The 21,085-nt window shown below is 42.3% G+C and overlaps 1 protein-coding gene across 1 annotated transcript in view; it reads right to left on the bottom strand.

Moving 5' to 3' along the window:
* Positions 1 to 12,279: 12,279 nt before the first annotated feature.
* The window catches only part of RGCC (regulator of cell cycle), a 31,012-nt gene continuing 22,206 nt past the window's right edge, over positions 12,280 to 21,085 (bottom strand). The window contains exons 3-5 of the mRNA XM_084844916.1: positions 17,323 to 17,430; positions 13,431 to 13,493; positions 12,280 to 13,066 (exon numbers count right to left, since the gene is read on the bottom strand). Coding sequence (XP_084701042.1) covers positions 13,059 to 13,066; positions 13,431 to 13,493; positions 17,323 to 17,430 — 179 coding nt within the window. The 3' untranslated portion in view covers positions 12,280 to 13,058. The remainder of the gene's footprint in view (positions 13,067 to 13,430; positions 13,494 to 17,322; positions 17,431 to 21,085) is intronic.

Below are 21,085 nucleotides of genomic sequence, written 5' to 3'. Positions count from 1 at the left end.
AGGAACTAATATAATTCCTAATATTCCTAATATAACTAATAATATAATATAATATAATATAATATAATATAATATAATGGTATAATTCAGAATAATTTTGTGTCTGTTTCCGATGTTGCTCTTTCAAAAAGGAAAGCCCTCCTTGCCGGGCACAATACATGATTTTGATGTGCAAAACTAACCCAGACAGAAACCCCTTTCAGAAACTGTAACTGCACCTATTTTTAGGTACTGGAATTATCTGTTTTGTAACAACAGTGAGACAAGCAGCCCATGCTGTTTTTAAACCATTGTAATATCTGAGCTTGAATATCTTTGCTTGTGGCAATGTCCAAGTCTGACTCATCTAACAGTTTTCTTTGTATTGCTGCCTGGAGTAGATATGCAATGTGGTGCGTGGGAGTGCTGGAGGCAACAGCTAAGGTGTGGAGGCTGCTGTGCTGTTTTGCTTCAGTCATCTCCACTGTGTGTTGTTCAGTTTCTCTAACCTTTATGCTAGAGAGGCCTTCCTAGTTATAAATGCTGGTCACTGATAGAGAGAACAGCTCAGCAGTGTGACCTTTGTGCAAGATGTGTTTGCTTTTTCTTTGGGGAAACAAAATTCTGCGGGATGAGAATATGCTTGAAATGCAGAACTTCTCCACTCAAGAGGTTGGTGGTCTTTGTGGCGCCACCAGCGTAGTAGGGTAAAGTAGCTCTCTCTCCCCTTGGCAGTCAAGTAGCAATTCATAGAGGAGTTGTTAAGGAATGGCAGGATTCCACAATGTTTTGCTTGTGGCATATTTGGCTGCGTTTAGGCTGTAATAGTTTTGAGAACACAGTGCCTTTTAAAGGGTCTGCGGTGGGAAGAAGACACTTTCAGGCATCTGGCAAATCTAGCGCTAATAATGAAAAAATAGTTTCCTCCAAGTAACTAGACTTCAGTCTTTAAAAATTAATACTTATTATTATTATTTATTTACCATAATTTTACCCTGCTCTTCATCCAAAAATGGCTCCCAGAGTGGCTTACAAAGATTAATAATGAGACAGTGCCTGCCCTCAGACCTTCAGTCTAAAAGACATGACACAAAAGGAAAAGGGACTGGGAGAGAAGAAGAAAAAAGCCAAACTAGGGCACCACTTCTCAGTTTCAAAGTCCTTATATGTGTTCTTTCTAAGCCTTCCCTAAAATCAAGAGACCTTATTTGGGAGTGAGCCTCTTTAGGGGTGCTCCTTATCCTCTCATGCAAGGTCCCCAACCTTTTCAAGTTGGTGGGCACATTTTGAATTTTGAGGGTTTGTTATGGGCACTGTCACAAAATGGCTGCCATGGTGGGTCCAGCCAGTCACAAAATACCCATTTCCCAGAAGGCAAACTGGTGTGATTAAAAAGAAAAGTAGCTTACCTAAGAATGAGCCCAAGGCACAAAAACTGTCTTTTGAACCCACAGTTTTCTGTGCAAACTGATGAGGCTCAGAGACAACTTAGCTGAGATAACTTAGCTGAAAATGCCACGTGGTGCTCGGAGGCATCCTTGGAAATAAAGATAGCACTGGAGGCTGGCACTTCACGTTGCAGCATGTCAGCCTCCCAGTTGAAGAAAGAATTAAATTAGAAAAAAACTAAAATGGTATGAAAAAAGAGGGGCAGGGTACCAAGAGAGGTATTCCATACTGGAGAGCCCAGCATTATACAGTGCTTCCTCATGTGAAAAATTATTTGTACATAGAAAAAGTAGCATGTCAGAGAGAATGATCCTAGCCTTGTCTTCTCTGTGACATGCCAATTATTTCCATGCAGGCAGTTTTGACATGAGGGAACATTAAAACATGACATATCTCATCCGTCACTTGAAGTGGTACAGTCCCAGGAAGGCTGTACTGTGTGACAAGCTCCGAAGAGACATCATCTGTCTATTGTAGTACTATCTCCAATCTATTGCTTCATTTTCTTGTCCCCAAAATGCTTGTAGCACCATTCTACAGAACCCAATGGTCTCAGTGAGCCTAAGGGCCAAATTAGATTTTCCCAATCTAAATGCCCCTCCCCAAGCTGCTGTTAGCCCCATGAAGGGAAAAATACTGCATGGCATGATGATGACTACATCCAGCGATAAAGAGTAGACAACAAGATGGGTAACATCACCGTCGTCAGCAGTCAAGTGGCACTTGAGAGCCGTTCAGTGTTGACTCAATGACCCAGAAAAATTCAGAGTGGCTCTGAGGGTGGGTGGGATGGTTCCTTGCAGTCTCGATGGCCATTCGTATAACCTGGCTGGCACTGAAAAGTTTCTACATTCCACCTCAGCAAATGAGATTTATATCTCTAGACAAGGCTCTTGACAGTTAATTTACGCAAAAAACTAGTACAGTTATATTTTTGCAATGTTTCTTCTAATCTATAACAGAAATGAAATAATATCACAGACCTCTGTTTGTGAATGCCACACATACTATGCACTTATGTGTGTTCTTTACTTTTGAACTCCCACTGAAAGTACTTTCAGTTATCACGGAGAGGTTTGCTGATTCTTGGAGACAGTTTAATGTTACATCCATTTTGGTTACCATTGATCAAATCTCCCGCACCTCAGAGCATTCTAGGGGAACGAGAATTGTCTTTAAATCCTGCTAAGTAATGGTCCATGGGGTCACGAAGAGTCGGACACGACTTAACGACTGAACAACAAATATAGGAGATACAACTATAAGTAGTGTGGGACTGGGAAGGGAAGCCAGTGCAAACTAGGAACGATTACACAGAGAGGCCCAAGAACAAGTACAGACAAAATGGAAGCAAAGTAGGTACCATAGGAGCAGGAGCAGATACAACTGAGCTGGTTGGGAGGAAATGCACACACATCCAGACTGTAACTGTAGGCGTCACACATTTCTCTGAAAATTATGTTCAGATGTGTAGAGACAAACCTGCAAAGCAAAGTTAGTGTGATTTATTCTGCTGCTTCCCTCTGAATTGCATATATACAGTGCTCCTGGAAGGCAGGAGGTTTGCTTTATGATTGTCACAAGGGCCACCCAATCAGCACTGTGGTCAGTGCGATTTCCCTTGAGCATGATGTTCCAAAGGTTTATTTCTGACCAAAACAGGTGATTGTGATTCCATAGTGTGGTCACTACTGTAATTATATACATCTTGAGACATTCTTCATTTTGGGAAGGATAATGTGAACGTTCAGAGTCAGCAGTTAAGAGAATTGCAGCATTTGAATCCAGGGGTTTGGTGTCCGGATCAGTGCTGGATAGCCAATTCCCATTTTTATCCAGCTTAAAAGTCCTGCCCAGATTGTGCCTCAGGGGAAGTGAAGTAGCTGCTTGGATAGGACAACTGGATTCAGTTCAGTTGCTGCTAGAAGACCCAAGAATAGGTATGAGCACAACACAAGACTTCAGAATTGGGTGGGCTATTTATTTATTAAAAGCATTAATATCCCACCTTTCAGGGTTGTTTTTTCTTCAGATACTCAAGGTGGCTCGCAACATATTGGGAAAAAAAAAATCACAACTACAAATTCCAGATTAAAAGACAGGGGACACAGCAGATTAAACAAACAGAAAATCAAATTGCTCCGAAGAGTAACTTCAGCTAGAAAACGTTTTAAAATTTCAAACATCCAAGGGAAACTAACATTCTTTCCTGGGAAAAGAGTCCACATGTGGGGTTGTATGTGTGGTGCAAAGGAGGGAGTCTCCTCTGCTGGGCTGAAGAAAGAGTGGGTGTCATACCAGGACACTGTGTGAAGAGGTGGAACATCAAGTGAAAATGCACGAATACCATTTCCATATGAGATTGCATACGACAGGATTAGGGAAACAATAGCATTTCTACTCCTAGGTAACAGGGTGGACTGGAACAGAAGAGACAGGATTAGGGAAACAATAGCATTTCTGCTCCTAGGTAACAGGGTGGACTGGAACATCAAGGGCAGAATGTCTCCAACTGCTCTGCCCCACCGTCTGCCTTTGGAAGAAAGGGGCTGGCACCTGGATGGCTGCCAAAGTGGTGCTGGCCTTAGGGTCCTCCCTTCAGGGAGGACCAAGGCCAAGGCCCCAGGTATCATAGCGCAGGAAGCACAGTGGCCAGGACAGCAGAGGAGCAGGTGAGGACTTTACTTACATTTGGCTCCATAGTCCTTGTTAGCTGGTACACTAGCATCAGCAGAGAGGAAGAGCTCGTGTTTTACTGGTGGGCTGATATGTGCCTGGCGGGGAGGGGTTAGTTAACCTGAGGAAGGATGGGGGTGCCCCTATTAGTGTGGTCATGGATAGGGAGAGTTATTGTGTGTGTGGGAGGAGACGCATGTTAATGGGCCAGTTGAGGAGAAGAATAATTAGATAGGCCTGTTCCCTTTTCTGATACTTCCCCCAAATGAAAAGTTCCTGGTTGTCTTACCAGCTCACCCTCTGGTCTGTTGGTGTTGATGTTCAATACCAGATCAGTCCAAAATAAAAATTTTATGAGCCTCTCTACATGTGGCTTTTATCCTGCAATTGAGAGCGGTTACAGAAGTTTGCGGGTCCTTTACATGACGTTGTCACCCTCCAGGGCTTCTCCCGTATCTTCTTTAACGATCGGGGCTAATACAGCGCATTTAATTTCTCCGTGAAAAGAGGAAGTTGCAGAATAACAGGAGCTATATCACAGCACCAACTAGTGGCTGTATAATGAAACATAGAACTTGCAGATAAAGGGGAAAGGGGGGAGAAGCACATGTAAAGGGCTGATCGTAATCCCGCAAAGAATCTGGAAGCAGAAGCCCCAGTAAAATTGCAGGATAAAAAGCCTCTGTGTGGAGAAGCACTATATGATTTAATTGTGGATGAAGAGGCTGACTTGTTATGCACAGTCAAGAGCTCTGTAGGGAACAGGGAAGGGTTACATCTCTCTCACCTGTGTCCTCCCATGTACTGAGTGCAACACCAATGTAGATCAAGGAGGGGGAGTCTCTGTAGAGTAGGGATGGATAACCCTTTTGTGTCTGAGGGGCACATGTTGGTAGTGTGCATGGCCAGAGCCAGTGGTGGGTGGGGACTAGGTTGCCCCTCTCTCCCCTCTCCCCACAGCCTTCGCCCCCAACCCATACATACAGACTCCCCTCTTACCTCTTTCCCATGGGGGGGGGGATCTTCATCAGGATCCTGGGGGAGATAACGGTTAAACCCGCTCCCACCTTGTGACTCTTCTTTCTGCCATAATTTACCTCATTCCATGGTTTCTCCCTCAGATAAGATTCTTGAGGGATAAATCACAAAGCACAGAAGCTCTAGCCCACTATACACCATGGTTTCTCTGTCAAGAATAACAGACACACTATCCCTCTATACTCTGTGGGAGAGTCACCAGACAGTATGGCTGGCTAGGGTAGAAAGAAAGTCCATTTTATGTTCTGGGGAACCACAGTTCAGTGAGAGAGGTGAGGGCAGCTAGGGCAATGGTGGGCCACAGGAGAGATCCCCTGAGAGCCAGATGTGGCCTGTGGGCTGCGGGTTGCATAAATGTGCTACAGAGATTCCTTCCTCTCTACATGTCCTGTCATTTTGAGTGCCAATCATAAGTATCTTTTGTTGGGCACTTGGGTCAGTTTAGGGATTCTGCTGGTGTACCACACACCCTGCTGCCCACATGTCTCGCTGCCTGAGCTGCTAGAGATGGTCTCAGATTTGGTGTTGAGGCCAGGATAATTGTTCTGGGGGACCTCAACATACATACCAAAGCACCCAGTTCCTGGGCGGCTCAGGGCTTCATGGCTGTAACGTAAGCACTCAGTTGAATATCAAGTATGTGGTTCCTTAGAGAAACAGTTATGACCCAAGAGGCCAGCCCCTTGGAGAGCTGACTTGGGTGAGGCAGGCTGGAATGTGTAAGAGGAGTGGGCAGCAAGCTATCAGGCAATAAAGTTTTATTACATTCATCCAGCTCATCTACTGGAAGTCTCTGTTTAGAATACGGACCAATACAATGACCACCATGACAACCATGGAATGGTCCAAACTTGCCATCGGCCCAACGCATGTGGCAGAACACATTCTGGTTGTGGTTTTCTCGGTCAAACAGGAGGATGGTGATCTGGAAGTGGAGAATTTAACATTTATTCCCTTGGCATGGTCAGATCCTTTCCTGTTGAGGTTTAGATTGTCAGTAGCTTTTCCCCACTGCAAGGATGGGGGACTTTTTAAAATGGACTGTGCTGGTTGCAATCCATTTCTGGGCCAAATTCAAAATGATGGTTTTAACTTTTAGAGCCCTAAACAGCTTGGGGCCAGCTTACCTGGAGTGTTTCCTCCCATATTTACCTATCCAGACCCTAGTGTCATTGTCCAAGACTATGCTCCAGGTTTCCTCCCTACATTTATTTATTATTATGTATTACATTTATATACTGCCCAATAGCCAAAGCTCTCTAGGCAGTTCACAAAAATTAAAATAACAAAATACAGCATAAAATACAATATAAGACATCAAAGCTTGAAACTACAGTATAAAAGCACATCCAGAATAAAACCTAGCAGCAATGCAGAGATTTAAAACACAATCGCAGATTTAAAACAACAGAATTAAAAGATTAAAATGCCTAGGCAAATTAGAAGGTGCCGGAAAGTTACAACGTAGGTGCCAGGCAAGCCTCTCCAGGGAGCTTATTCCACAATTGGGGTGCCACAGCAGAAAAGGCCCTCTTCGTAGTAGCCTCCTGTCTCACTTCTTTTGGCAGGGGCTTCCAGAGAAGGACCCCTGAAGATGATCTTAGGGTCCAGTCAGGTACATATGGGAGGAGACGAGCCTTCAAGTAACCTGGCCTCAAGCCTTTTAGGGCTTTGAATAGTGATACAAGCACTTTGAATTGGGCCCAGACATGGAATGGAAGCCAGTGTGGCTGGAAGAGTACTGGCATAATATGATCACGTTGGCCAGTCACCATTAATAATCTTGCTGTCCTGTTTTGGACCAGCTGAAGTTTCCGGTCCATTTTCCAAGGGAGCCCCACATATAAAGCACTGCAGTAATCCACTGCAGTAATCCTTGTAGCTACACCACATAAGGTGGGTAGCCACAAGAGACAGGGTCTTTTCAGTGGTGGCACCCCATTTGTGGAATACCTTCCCCAGACAGGCTCACTTGGTGCCTATCTTATGGTCTTTTCATCACCAGGTGGATACCTTTTTATTAAAAGTTATTTATTAAAAGGCATCTTCAAAACTGTTCTGGTGCTTTTTAGATTTTTGTGCTGTTCTATCTTTGCTGCTGGTTTTACTCTTTTTATTATGTGCTGTATGCCTTTACCTCCTTGCCGCTGGTTATATTTTGTGTGTTTTTATTATAATTGTTTTATTGCAATTTTATATTTTAGTTTAGTACACTGCCCAGAGAACTTTGGTTATTGGGTGGTCTAAAAGTGCAATAAATAAATATTCTACTTTCTAGAAGATATTAACAAGACACCCCTATGTTTAAGATTCCTTCTTAAACTGGCTCTTGGACTCATTAATTATTCCTTGTTTTCTAGATTTTACATGATGACCACAAAGTTGGTCAGTCAGTTTTCTGGTCTCTTCCCAGTTTAGCAACATTGGCAAGCACTGAAATGCGTCTTTAAATAGCCCATCTGCTGCAGCCAGAGACATGTGTGAACAATAAGAACCTGTTTTCCAAATTCTGACATTTGAAAGAATAAATAAGGGCCTCTTTGTAGCTGGAGAACACTGTGTAGAGATCTTTATTTTTTATTCTTCGTCATAACAAAATGCAGTGGAAAAATGCATTTCCATATTCTTAATTCCAATGGTCGTAATACCCCTCAAATAGTCTTTCCAAAATATCCCCGACTGCCTCACTGGAAGTTAATTTATTACAGTCATAACTAGATCTATGCTTTGGGAAGGGAGAGGTGTGGTTCAGGAGAGCAGATGTAAGATTCTAAGTTTTATGTACGCCAGGAGTGGGGCTCTGTGGGCCTCCAGATGTTGTTGGACTCAAACTCTCATCAGCAACAGCTAATATGGCCAATGATCAGGAATTATGGTAGTTGTAGTCCTACAACATCTGGAGAGCTACAGGTTCCCCACCCCTAATGTAAGGCTTCAGGGAAATGTTTGTTAACCTTATTAATCCATATGTGGTGAAGCGTTGGAATGTGATTTCTAAAGTGGTATGTTCCCAGGAGGAGAATATTCTTCTAAATGCAGTTTAGTACTAACCATCTAAGAACTTACATGGTCAAAAGAATCCAGTCCCAATGTAGGTGGACAATTGCATGATTTCATTCTCCCCTTCCCCATTAAAAGCTTCCTGCACATGGAAACTTGCACATCAGGAATATGGCTAGGCTAGAACTCATCTTCCCAGCATGCTAGGTTTATGCATGCAGATTTTGTGTGTGACTGTGAATTATACACATATTAAGCATCAGGGTATAACCCGCTTTCTCTGGAGTAGTCTCTTGAACTTTTATGCAACTATTCTAGAATAAATGCACTGTAGAGTGCTACCTTTAAAACACACACACACACACACACACACACACACACGTATTTATATTCTGGAAGCATCCTGCATCAGAGATGGTTTAAACTTTTTGGAAGATAAAGGCTGGGAGCCTAAGGAAAGTTAACGTTAGCAAGTTTTCAGCCCATTGTTACCTGCTGCACCCACCTGCACTCCCCAGAAATCCTCTTTAGAGGGTCAGGGGTCCTTCCTGAACAATGCAAGATCAGACCTGGGGTGCTGCTGGGGAAAGGTGGAGTTGGCCCAAATCAAATTAGGTGTCTAAGTTAAGTTAACTTGAGGAAAGTTTCCTGTCCCACCCTTCCCTGTCATCCCCAAAGCTGGCCCTACCATTGGGCAGAGTGAGGGGACTGGCTCAGTTGGCCTACATTGGATAGCAACAGCAGCTCCCCAGCTTTTCCCCCTCAGCCCTTGGCTGTTCCCCTCTGTTGGAGGACAGAGCTCTGTGCCATACAGCCTGACCTTAAACTAGCCTGCTGCCCTCAGGAGTGGTGGAGGATGCTATTCTGCAGCCCGTATTAAGACTAAACTGCCAGTCCAGTCAGCTTCTGTACATGGACAGAGGCCAAGGCACCATCCTGTCTTTTGCCTCAGGCAGCCCAATGCCTGCCCAGCCCACATTGATCATGAGGGCCTCCCAATCCACTGAGGAAGCTTTTGGGGAAGGCGGGTGGCTGCAGGGGGAAGTAGGGTATAGGAAATGTTCCTTCCATGAACTTCCCTAAGTTACCTTAGGGAAAAAGAGAAAGTCTTCAGCTTGCAAATAAATGTTGCAGGCAAAGAAAATGGATTTACAGTTGTATACTGCAAAGACTATGTCTGCCAAGAAGGCAAGACATCTCAGGGATGCTTCCTTGACCAAAGTGAGAGCTCACTCACAGTTTCACTTGCACCAGCCCCTACTTTAGTTGAATGTGCACAGCTGCACAGGGAGATACTAGCCTTCTCAGCTAGTCTGCATGCATAAACAGGCCTGTGTACACTTGCTTGTTTGAGGGGTGTCCACAATCAGAAATCAGATGCATAGCCAAATGAGGAAGCCATCTACCTGCATTGCATTGCTTTAAATAGGACATGCATTCTGATGTGCATCGCCATTCACATTCTTGCATGACTAGAGCTTGATCAGGGCCATGTCTCTGCTGATAGGCAGACAAAGGATGAATTCTTGCCTTCGGGGTTTATCATGAGTGACTGAATCTTGAGAGTTTTCCTTCTTCCTGTACAACGGCCCCCAGTAAACATAGTCCTCTGTGTTTTCATTGAAATGAAAGGCTGCATTAATTAAAATAGAGCCTGAAAACATGAGGTGGGAGAGAAGGCACTCTTTTTTTCAGATGAAATTGGATGAATGGAAGAGATCTGACTTTACAAATCCCTCACAAGTAAAGCTCCTTTTTGTGTAGCTGCTTATTCAACTAATCTCCTACAGAAATAGACTAGGACGATGAATCTCCAAGTGGGATGCCAGCCATCTTACGCCAAAAGAAATGCAATCTCCTCCTTCCTGGTCCCTTTAGGGGTGTAGCTCCAGGAAGCATACACCTAATCTACCTGTGCACTCCCACTCAGTGCCAGGATCAGCCCTGCACCACCCCATGTGGTGACAGCAGCACCAGGATTTCCAGGGGCCCTGCATGAAAGAGATGAGATCTAACACACTGTCTTCCTTCTTGCTGCACATAGTGCTGATGAGAACAAGGAGGAAGAGAAGCTCAGTTCAAATCAGGCCACCAAAAAGGAATTCAAGGATGTGAGCAGTGTGCTTCTTGACCTCCCTCGTAGGTTCACACTTAAAGCAGCCCCCATGCAGATTCCTCAGGCATGCATGGTGGGAAGGCACACCTGCGAAGCCCTTATACAGAGGAGTTACTGTTTGTGAGAACTAGCGTCTCCAGGAAGGGCATAGACACATGTAATGCCAGTGGTGGGGAAACATGAAGCAAAATGTATTGTCTCTTTTCATAGCCCGAGAAAGGCCCCAAATAACATACTGGGCCAAAACGTATTGGGCTTCTTAAAGAATAAACTATTTTTCTAGCATCTTGAGACTATTTTTTCTTTTGCTTTTTAAAAATCTACTTAGGATGCTTTCCAGTTTTCTCATACTTTTCAGTATGCTCAAACAGGCAATCCCTGTTCATAGAAGCTGATGGACAGGGTTTTGTAAGTCTCCTCCTCTGACATTATACTGCTCATGCCAATAGACCAATTCGTTGCTTGAGTGCCTAAATACACATTATCAGTTGGCGAAAGTAATGCCTCCAATTAAGTGTATTACCACCAAAATATCTCCTTAATCAATATATGCTGTAGTAGTCCCAGCAATAGAAATTAATTTAGAACCTAGTACAGCAACGTTCAACTTTATGCTAAACAAACCTCCCACTGTTCCAGTGATACTTGGGCTCTTTCAGCTATAAAACCTTCCACAAGAGATGCCACATCAATTTAATATGCAATTATATCACACATTAAAAAAAGGAATAACATCACCTAAGTGTGGTACTTGTACCACACCAAAGCCTCTAAGGCTATGTTTTCCTGTTCATAGCTCTGAAATAACATCCACCCAGGAAAAGTGTTGTTTGTTATTATCATGTGTGACATAATTGTTAAGTTGCTGTGGCATCTCTTGTAGGTGGTTTTATAGTGGAACAGCAGACGTGTCACCTGAAGATCGGGGCAATCTCACTTTGATAACAATACAACTGAATTCTAACCAAGTTTTCCCCAAGGAATTAGAACTAATCATATGAACCTGATAAAGAGTTTTTGCCAATACATATGTGTACTGGTATTCCATAGTTCGGTTTCTTGTAAATGTATTGTTGTGTGTGTTCTATATATATATGGTGTTTTATGTATTATATGTCTCATTCTATATATGTTTGAGATAAAAGCATTTTGTTCTTAACTGGAGTCTTGCGTTGAGGTGGGATTTCCCAGTAGACATTTCCCAGGGACCAGTGTGGGTCTGTGTATTGCTATACAGTGCACCATGAGGAATGCAGCAAGGAAAGACCTCACCCATTCCTTTGCTCACTTGCTAGCATTGTGTTGGCCAAATAAGTGAGGTAGGAGGGAAGAGGAAGACTTCAGGTATTGGTGGATAGGAGAGGAATTCTTCTCCAGCTTGGATTACAACTTGAACCAGAGAAGAATTCAGGGGTCATGATGCTCACATCACATTTCAGATGAAATTTATAAGCCCCTAAGAATCATGTTTCCAAGCACAGTAGTGAGTCTCAGCATCAGTGGTATCATTAATGACTATGTTAATCCTAATACAACATGTATTCCTGTACTAACAACAACAAACAAGAATATTTTGGAGTATTTTCTTATTCTTCTCCAGGGTATATAAGGAAGAACATGGTGAACTGAACTATATATTTTGCCCACTTCCCTACTGCAATATGTGCCACTATTCAGAGGCTGCGGCACAGAGTTGATCTTTTGCTATTATTTGCAGCATGGAAAATTAAGAAAAATATCAGGTTGGCAGCATGAGATTAGTTGCTATGAGACCTAAAATGTGCACACTTGAGTTTAGACTGACATTTATGCTTCAATAGATACCTTGTTTCTTATCATTGTGATACAGGCTCCCCCCCCCCAAAGAATCCTTTTTTATGAGAAGACAAATGTTACAAAGCTGACCTAGTGCAGTTATTTTAATGTTAGCTTTATTCTAGGGGAAAGGATGCATTTTTACCCTGAGAGTGATAGCAATCTCAGAATAAAATGATAGCTGGCAAGTGGATTTTTTTTCTATTGGGATTTGAACATCTGGATAGAGCCAACAAGAGATTTGGTAACAGGAATCATTAGACAGAAACCTAATCCAAAATTTATTCTTCTAAAGCTGATCCTTCTCTTTTGGTGCAGCCAGACTACTGTATGTATGCCAGCCGAGTGTTCTAATTGTGTTGACATTCAGTAGAAGCTCAGAGATATCATTATCAACCATTTCTGTCATATTAGATGAATACACCTCTCATCATTGTGAATGTGTACTGTGGGAGGAGAAGCAGAATTATACAAACCAATTATGGTGTCAATTGATGCAAGATGGAATTTTTGCAAGCTTGGTATATTTAAAGTGTTGAAGTAAAAGTACACACGATGGTCTGGAAGCACCTGACTAGTACATGGATGGAGACTATCCAAGTTTCCTGTAGGAAAGGATGGGATATAAGTGTAAAATAACTGGCAATCCCTTTAAACCAAATATGTTTTCTTTTTTTAATTCAAGTTCAGTTTTTACTTGTATACAAAAATATATTGTAACCAAAAAGCATTAAAGTTAACTATATAAAATTACAAATCTTTTCATAAAAGCACTTTTAAATTAATATTAAGCTATATTTTATGAAAAAGTACAGCATGAGCACATCTGTTATTTGAATCTGTCTGCAAAAAGAGAACCAACAGTTGTGACTGTTTAAAAATATAACAAGAGATGGCTGTTGCATCAGACAATGGATGAAGTAGGCATCAGCCCAGACTCAACCTCATCCTTTTGAAGGCAGGGATTGTGCCAAAATAGCTTGTTTCACATACCTATAAGAACATCAGATATGACAAATATTAATGTTAGGCTGTCATGAACACAAATGCCACTTTTGAGGTTCATTCTCCTTAATTTTTAACTGGGATGATAGGGAAGAATACCCAGATACTTCTAAAGTAAAATGCAGGAAGATAACCTTACCTGAGACCTCAATTCATTCACCATAGCCAACATGAGCATTCACAAGTTATACCAGTAAGTAACCTTATGATTCATCCATATATGTATGTGTATGCAATGGGTACAAATAGGAACACGTGTGTCCTTTGTATGCATGGCCAAGATCTGACTGGTGTGTCTGCAGTAATTTTTCCCTCCGCCTAAAAGTTAATTTGGGCCATTAGTCCTACTTACTTGCCAAGGTCCTATCAAGATCAGCAATAAAGTCTTCTAGCTCTTTTGTGTCTCCAAGCTTTGCTGGAAAAACAAGCACAAGACTGATGTATATAAAAAGAAATATGACTTCATGATGTACGTATATCTAACAATTAAAAAGGATCATTAAGGGCACAGATCCTTTAATTTTCCAGAACTATAACATCTCTTGATAAATAAGTATTTATCACACTTCTCTTTAATACATTTAAAATGGCAGTTTTACTTAGAAAAAGTACCTCCTTGATTTACAACTTAAGGTCCACTTATTTATATGATCAGTTATCCCAGGTAACAACTCCTGAAATGTCTTCAACCTCTGATTTGTTTTTATGTTCTGGAAGATAATGTGTTAATGTGAGCCAAATGAAAAGAGCAAACCTGATAACATCAAGGGCTTTGCCCTTTTCATCCTAAAGTACATAATCTTGTAAAACATTATCATGGTTTATCCATGATGGGGTAATTTTATATTTCCCTAGAAAAGTATCTCAAACTATCACCAGGTGGACAGTAGCAGTTCATGCAATATCCTGAAATACCTTGCTTGTATAGGGCCAGTTCAAGCATTTGCCACCACTCTAATACCCTGCGAATAGTGCAGCACCTGCCATCATGTATAAGGCTACCTGGGTCAAAGCATATACTTCCATTTCATTGATTACATTTTTACACTGCCCAATAGACAAAGCTCTCTGGGAGGTTTACAAAGATTAAAAATACTATATAAAAAAGATTTACATACAAACAGACAAGATACACACACGTGTGTTTATGTATGTGTATATCTATATATCTATAGATATATACATACATACAATTTTAATGATCAACAATAAGAAATCCCAGGACCTGATTAAAAACCTTATCAAATGCTGCTAAATGCCTGAGAGTAGTGGAAGGTCTTAACCCGGCACCGAGAAGATGACCATGGTGGGCCTCACTGGGGAGAATATTCCATAATCAGGGAGCCACCACTGAGGAGGCCCACTCCCTTGTTGCCACCTTCTGAACCTCCCTTGGTGGAGGCCCTTAGATGATGAGCATAATATACAGGTAGGTTCATGCCAGGAGAGACACACCATCAGGTATTGTGATCCTGAGCCATGTAAGGCTTTATAGGTCAAAACCAGCAGCTTAAATCGGGCTCAGAAATGTACAGGCAGCCAGTGCAAGTGGGCCAGCATTGGTGTTATATATTCAGACCTTCTGGTCCCCACTACCAATCTGGCTACAGCAGTTTGCACAAGCTGCAGCTTCCAAGCCATCTTCAAAGACACCCCCGCACAAAGTGCACTGCAGTAATCTAACTTGGAGGCTTTTAATGGCATATGATGGGGCAATTATGTCAGCTGTCTTGAACAGGTCTGTTATTGAAATTGTGTACTGAAATTGTTTTTAGCTTTTTAATTGCTTCAAAATGTACCTTAAACATTTTCAGACCATGTTTTATTATAATGTTGTTTTATAAGGTTTATAATGAGAGCCTCAGCTATTGGGCAGTATATAAATGAATGAATGAATGAATGAATGAATGAATAATGGAGCATAGTTTACTGAAGCCAGTTTATCCCTGTCCAGATAGGGGCATGGCTTGGCCTCTAGTTGAAGTTGGTAGATGACATTCCTTGCCACTGAGGCCACCTTAGCCTCAAGTGACAAAGATGGCTCCAGGAGAAACCCCAAGCTATGAACCTGCTCCTTCAGGCAGTGTGCAACCCCATCCAGAACACACTGAGCACCCTCCATATGGTCAGAATAACCACCCACTAATAGCATCTCAGTTTCCTCTGGACTGAGCTTCAGTTTATTAGCCTTCATCCAGTCCATCGTTGCATCGAGGCACCGATCTAGCACATCCACAGCTGCACTTGATGAAGATAAAAAGGAGAAATAGAGCTGCAAGTCATCAGCATACTGATGACAACACACTCCAAAACTCCAGGTGACCGCACTCAATGGTTTCATGAAGATGTTAAACAGCATGAGGTACAAAACCAACGCATGAGGAACCCCCTGCTGGAGAATCCACAGGACTGAGCAATATCCCCCAGGCACCACCTTCTGGAGCTGCCATTCAAGTAGGAACAAAACCTCATCCCAGCTCAATTGGCCCAGAAGGATACTATGGTCGATGGTACTGAAAGCCGCCAAGAGATCAACAAGGTCACACTCCACCTCTCTCCTGACATAGGTCTTCATACAGGATGACCAAGGCTGTTTCCATGCCCAAACCTGGCCGGAACCCTGACTGAAATGGATCCAGATAATCGGTCTCATCCAAGAGCATCTGGAACTGGTTGGCAACTGAAACTCATACAAGAAAACTGGACAAGCCTGTGAATACCTCACCTGATTCACTTGCTATAACACTGGAGTCTAAGTCCTGGTGGATGCAAGAGATTTTATTTTGGAAGTGACCTGCAAAGCATATTATAGTGGACCTCTGAAAATATCCACTGGGCAGAACATAGAGGATTCAATAGAGGCAGAGAGATATTATTTCTTTGCTGCCTTCACTGCCCCTGAATATACTTGACCATAGACACACACCAGTGTTCAATTGCATCCACTAGGAGTTTTTCTCCATCTGCACTCAAACCATCTCCTATTTTGTTTCATCGCTCTCAGCTCTGGAGTATACCATGGAAACATATGAGCTCTGCTCTGGAAAGGGAACTCAGGAGCAATTGTGTCAACCACCTAGGTCATTTCTGCATTCCACAGATTGACCAGAGTTTTGATAGGAGAGTCGGCCATATAAGTCAGAATCCCCACCTCCACCCCGCCCCCTCTGTCTCCATTAGCCTCCCGGAGTGGACTATCTTAATAGGTCCCCCATCCTTGCAGAGGGGAAAAGCCATAAGTCTAAACCTCAGAAGCCAATGATCTGAACACGACAACGGGATTGATTCAAAGTTGCCCAAGTTCAGATCACCATCTCTACAAGCAGCTGAAAAAACCAAGTATAGACTGCACCCAACTACATGTGTTGGACTGATGACATGTTGGAACAGTCCCATGGTTGTCATGAAGTCCATGAAATCCTGGGCTGGCCCAGACAATGTGTCCTTGGAGTGAATGCTGACCTCCCACGGAACCAACGGTCCAGGGGATCTCAAAAGCACACCTGAGACCACTTTCATCAGCTTAGACAGGGAGACGATTGGGCAGCAGGGTGGCAGTAGACCAACAGAATCCCCGATCTGTCCTGGTAGGCCAACACAAAGTACAAACACTCCAGACCAGTAGTCAGACAGACAGAGAGCCTGGAGATCAGCTGCCTTATCCACTATTAAATCATGAATGAGGATTAAATCATCTTGTTTTGAACAGATCTGGCATTATTTTGAAGCCTCAGGTCAGGCTGATAGGGCAACATATGGGTGCAACCATAAGTCATCTAAAGGCACAATCCTATGCACATTCAGGAAAAAAAGTCCTACGATTCCCAGCATGTCCCATATAGCATGGCTGTCTTTCTTAATTGATTTTCTGCAGTAAGAAAAAAGATGAAAGAAACAGTGGGGAAACATGGGATGATTCCGAGCAGAAGATGAAGTCTCGACCCCCTGTACAATTCTGTGAATTAGGTAAGGCAAGGGCGTCATAAAAGCCTAAACTGCAAGCACCTTTTGATCACAGCACCTCAATCATCAAGAAGTCTTCAGTGAAACACTGATTGCAAACCCAAGGATGTTCACATACAGGATTTTTCAATTGGTCCATGGTCATTTGCTTATACATAGAATAGGGAGAGGACAGTCAGCATAAACACTGGCATAGGATGATACCTGAGCTATTGAGAATTAAGAAACCAAACCTCCTAAAATTTAACCAGCTGTTCCCCATCCCTGTCCTAAAATATTACCTTTTCGAGAAGCTATTGTTGGAGCAGATACAGCTGGAGTGGACAGTGTTGGAGAATTTAGCTTTTCATCACTAAAACTGAAACTGTTTCTGCAGAGTGAATCTGCACCTGCAACAAATATACAAAACATTTAGAATCAGAAATGTAGCAGTAGTAAACCAGTCCCCTGCCCCATACAGGATATCAATACCACTCTGGCATTGCTCCACATTTGATTAATTGGTAGATTCAAGGTGCAATCTTATACACACTTATCTAGGAGTAAGTCCCTTGAACTCAGTGGAGCTTATATCTGAGTATTCATATGGGATCTCATTGTTAATCAAGCAGAGTTTATTAAAATTCCACCCCCTCAAAATCAATGGCCTAAAAGAAGCAAAGACTTCTTAAAGGTCCAATGTTGTGGAGGTTCCACAGATTTACAGCAACAATGTTTTACTAACAATTTCGAAGTGAGACAACCATGCTGGTTGGACTCTCAACAACAAGGAGGTTAAAAAAAATGCATTTATTGTTTGAGGAAAAAATGCCTCTAAAGGCCCCAAATGCCACGCTAGAGATTCAGATCTGCAGTTAGGCAGCTTTCTAAACTCTCTGGTTATAGATATACACCTACACAACGAAGTTAGCAATCTGGAATCTTTGAAAACACAAAATTAGGACTTAGGCTGCGGTCTATTCTGGTTTTCAGAATGATTGAACAAGCTCCCAGACAGCCAGTATAAATCCCAAGACATTTTAGAATAGTGACAGCAGCTCAGTGACAATGGCAGAGCTGCTTTGAAGGGCTGCCTCCTCATGATTTAATGCTACTTGGCTTCTCTGCTTGCTTCTCTACTGGCTGCTTTCTGCCTGTGATGCATGTGCAACAGCTCACAAAGGGTGTCTTCTGCTGCATACAGCTTGCTTGCTCCTTCCAGGGGAACTCCATAGGCCAAGGGAATGAGTTGGTGAACATATTAATGTATCTGGCAAAGAGCAGTTTTCAGCTAAATTGGTGTGAGTCGGTACTAAGGTTCCAGAACTCCTCCTCTAGATGCCGAATTAGCCTACAGCGGCTCTGCCATACATCTGCTGGACTCCTTTGCTTCCTTTGACAATGGAATACTGCACAGATACTTATAATATTTTCCTCAATGTTTTAGTCATCCAGGAACCTGACAGGAAGGTAAACCAGGCTGTAAGTGGTGGGTGAAGAGGGAAAAGACAGTCAGTGGCTACCCCCTCCTTGCCTTTGGGCAAATCTGTAGCTTTTTCAATGACTTGCCAGTACCATTTTGCTTAGGATTGAGAAGTTTTAGTGATAGCATTATAGAATTTAGTTTCCTTTGGATGAGAAAGCACTGGAGATCGATGGTGTCTTTGGAATATTTGCCTTGTTTATACATATATACTGGAAGATATATATGTATACTGGATACTGGATGCAATCAAAAAGTGAAGATAGCTGTGCTGGCCAAAAGGACAATTCAAAAACCTGTATCATCAAAATATCTCTATTAGGCCAACTCAAAGATCACAAAATACACTATTCTGCAGCAGATCTCCGAGACAGCCCCTGCAATGCAAACTGCTTCATATTCTGCCAAGTCACAGCTCCAAGAACAATGTCTGTCTGAATCTATTTAAACTGTTCTTTCTGCTGTCTCTGCCTGCCCCTCAGCTGTAGGCCTGTCACTTCTCCATGCTCTGATGGGCACTACATTCCAAAAGTTCAAGAGAAGTTCTTAGCTATCAGGAGATCATCTCCTATCATTATATTAATTACACATTAGTCGATCATCCTGGACTATTAGCAAGTCAGCATCCCTAACAATATATCTTCCCTTTCTATGACATGACTTTATGTATTTATTTCAAACCATCCATTAACCATTAACCATGTAAGAGTTAAATGTCATGTGACCTCAGAGCATTCTCTGGCCTTATTAAACCCCTGTGTAAATGGCTATTCTGGATTTATTTTATTTCTGCTGAAATATGGGACAGGGAATAGGCTGAAGATTCTGGGGTCTGAAGTGTTCCCTCCCTCAGTGCATGGTGTCTTAAAATGTGAATAAGATTGACCTACATGGCCATACTTATAAAGCACCCCTTGCTGGCCCTGCTTATTAAATGTGGTGTACCCTCTGGTATACTTTGATATTATTAAAAGAAATGTCTGTCCTCATGTCATTTGGTATGGAGCGAGATCTCAGTGGCCTGGGGTGGGGGAATCAAAAGTTCAGATCATTGGCAAACATTTAACTATTTGCCAGCTCCTCTATATTTTTAATCAGCTGTTTCACATTCTCAGCTGTTTTGTTTTGTTTTTGTAATACAAGTGAAATCATGCTATTTATTGGGTGAAAATATTAACTTTTTGTAAATTTCATATTCATATGCTTGTACATGTGCTTGACAGCTGTTCATAGCTCAAAAGCCAATAGAGAAATAAAAATGAAACTCTTTAAAGTTTTTTTAAAAGCACAATGTCATGCTCTCAGAAAGAGAGAGAGAGAACGAACACACATACTATAAACCTCAGAAAGTGGCAGGTAGGGCCATGACCTAACCTGGGAGTTATTTCAATTCTGTTCCTCGGAAAATCAGCTTCAGCAGTAGCTGAATGATATCCCTCAGCTGTGCTTTGCTTTATGCACCCCATATAGACCTAAATGGCATTATCTGCTTTGGATAGATAGCTTTCTTCATTACAATTTTAACTATCCAGACCACAGAAATATGCAGCACCTATCTTCCAAAAGAGATCTCTGAATATGCCTGAGACTGTATCACAAAAAAATGTAAGCAGCTGAATGTACTCCGATATCACACAGAAGAGTTAGCTTTTGAACTCTATGCTGCTTCTCTCCCACTCTCTCTGACCTTCTTGGACCTATGTGCCAATATTGCAGCTAATGCCCACATAGGGATTGGGTTCCTAGAATCAGCAGAGATGGCACAGAAATTCCGGTGCCAGGTGCTGCCACCATATGACCCCTTGCACCAATTGTGCTGAAGTATGTGGATCAGACTGCAAAAAGTTCTAAGAAAATTATTGTCAAGCCCAGGTCTTTGAATTCAGATTCCTGAGCAGATTCAGTGCGTTTAAGCCAAAGCAAAACCTACTTAATGAAGGGTTTGAAGTTGAGAAGGAAGGATGCTTAACTTGGCAAGCAAAATAATTCATGGTTAGCTCTAGTTATTTCTTTTCCAGACTTAGCAGTCAAACCTCAAGAGCTCCACTTAAATATAGGACAGCCTCTTAACCAGTTCGTTACTACACAAATAAACTGGGGCGGGAGGGGGGAGCAGAGAGAAAGGTGAAACTCTCAGACTTTCCCATTACATCAGAAAAGGGATCACTGTCCAACCATTTCTAAATAATACATTTATTCTAGAAGGCGCACCTTACTCCTCAGCTTTACAGCAGCAGGTCAACATATGCCTGCATCGGCTATAAAGTTGTGGTAAGGTCGTGGTACTGACACTGCAGTCTGCAAACTCCATCCCAAGCACTTGAACAATATGTTTTCAGATTAGGACATTTGGGTGGGGTTTTCAGATGCTCCCAGCAATAACAGTAAATGACACTAATTACTACTGGGGGGGGAGGGGGGAAGCAGAAAGTAGCTCATGGCCACTGGCCAATTTCTGATGGGCCATGTAGTGCAAGGATTCTTGCCAAGAATGCTGGATTCTAAGTAGCCTGGTCTGATCGAGCAAGACACTTTTTATGTTAAGGAAGAGTTGCACTTAACACAGTTTAGAAACAAGGACG

This window comes from Heloderma suspectum, chromosome 3 (assembly GCF_057233095.1).
Source record: "Heloderma suspectum isolate Gila_16-S chromosome 3, 16-S_ref, whole genome shotgun sequence".
Classification (NCBI taxonomy): domain Eukaryota; kingdom Metazoa; phylum Chordata; class Lepidosauria; order Squamata; family Helodermatidae; genus Heloderma; species Heloderma suspectum.
Note: the sequence above shows the minus strand (reverse complement) of the source record. Positions and strands in the feature narration are given on the sequence as shown.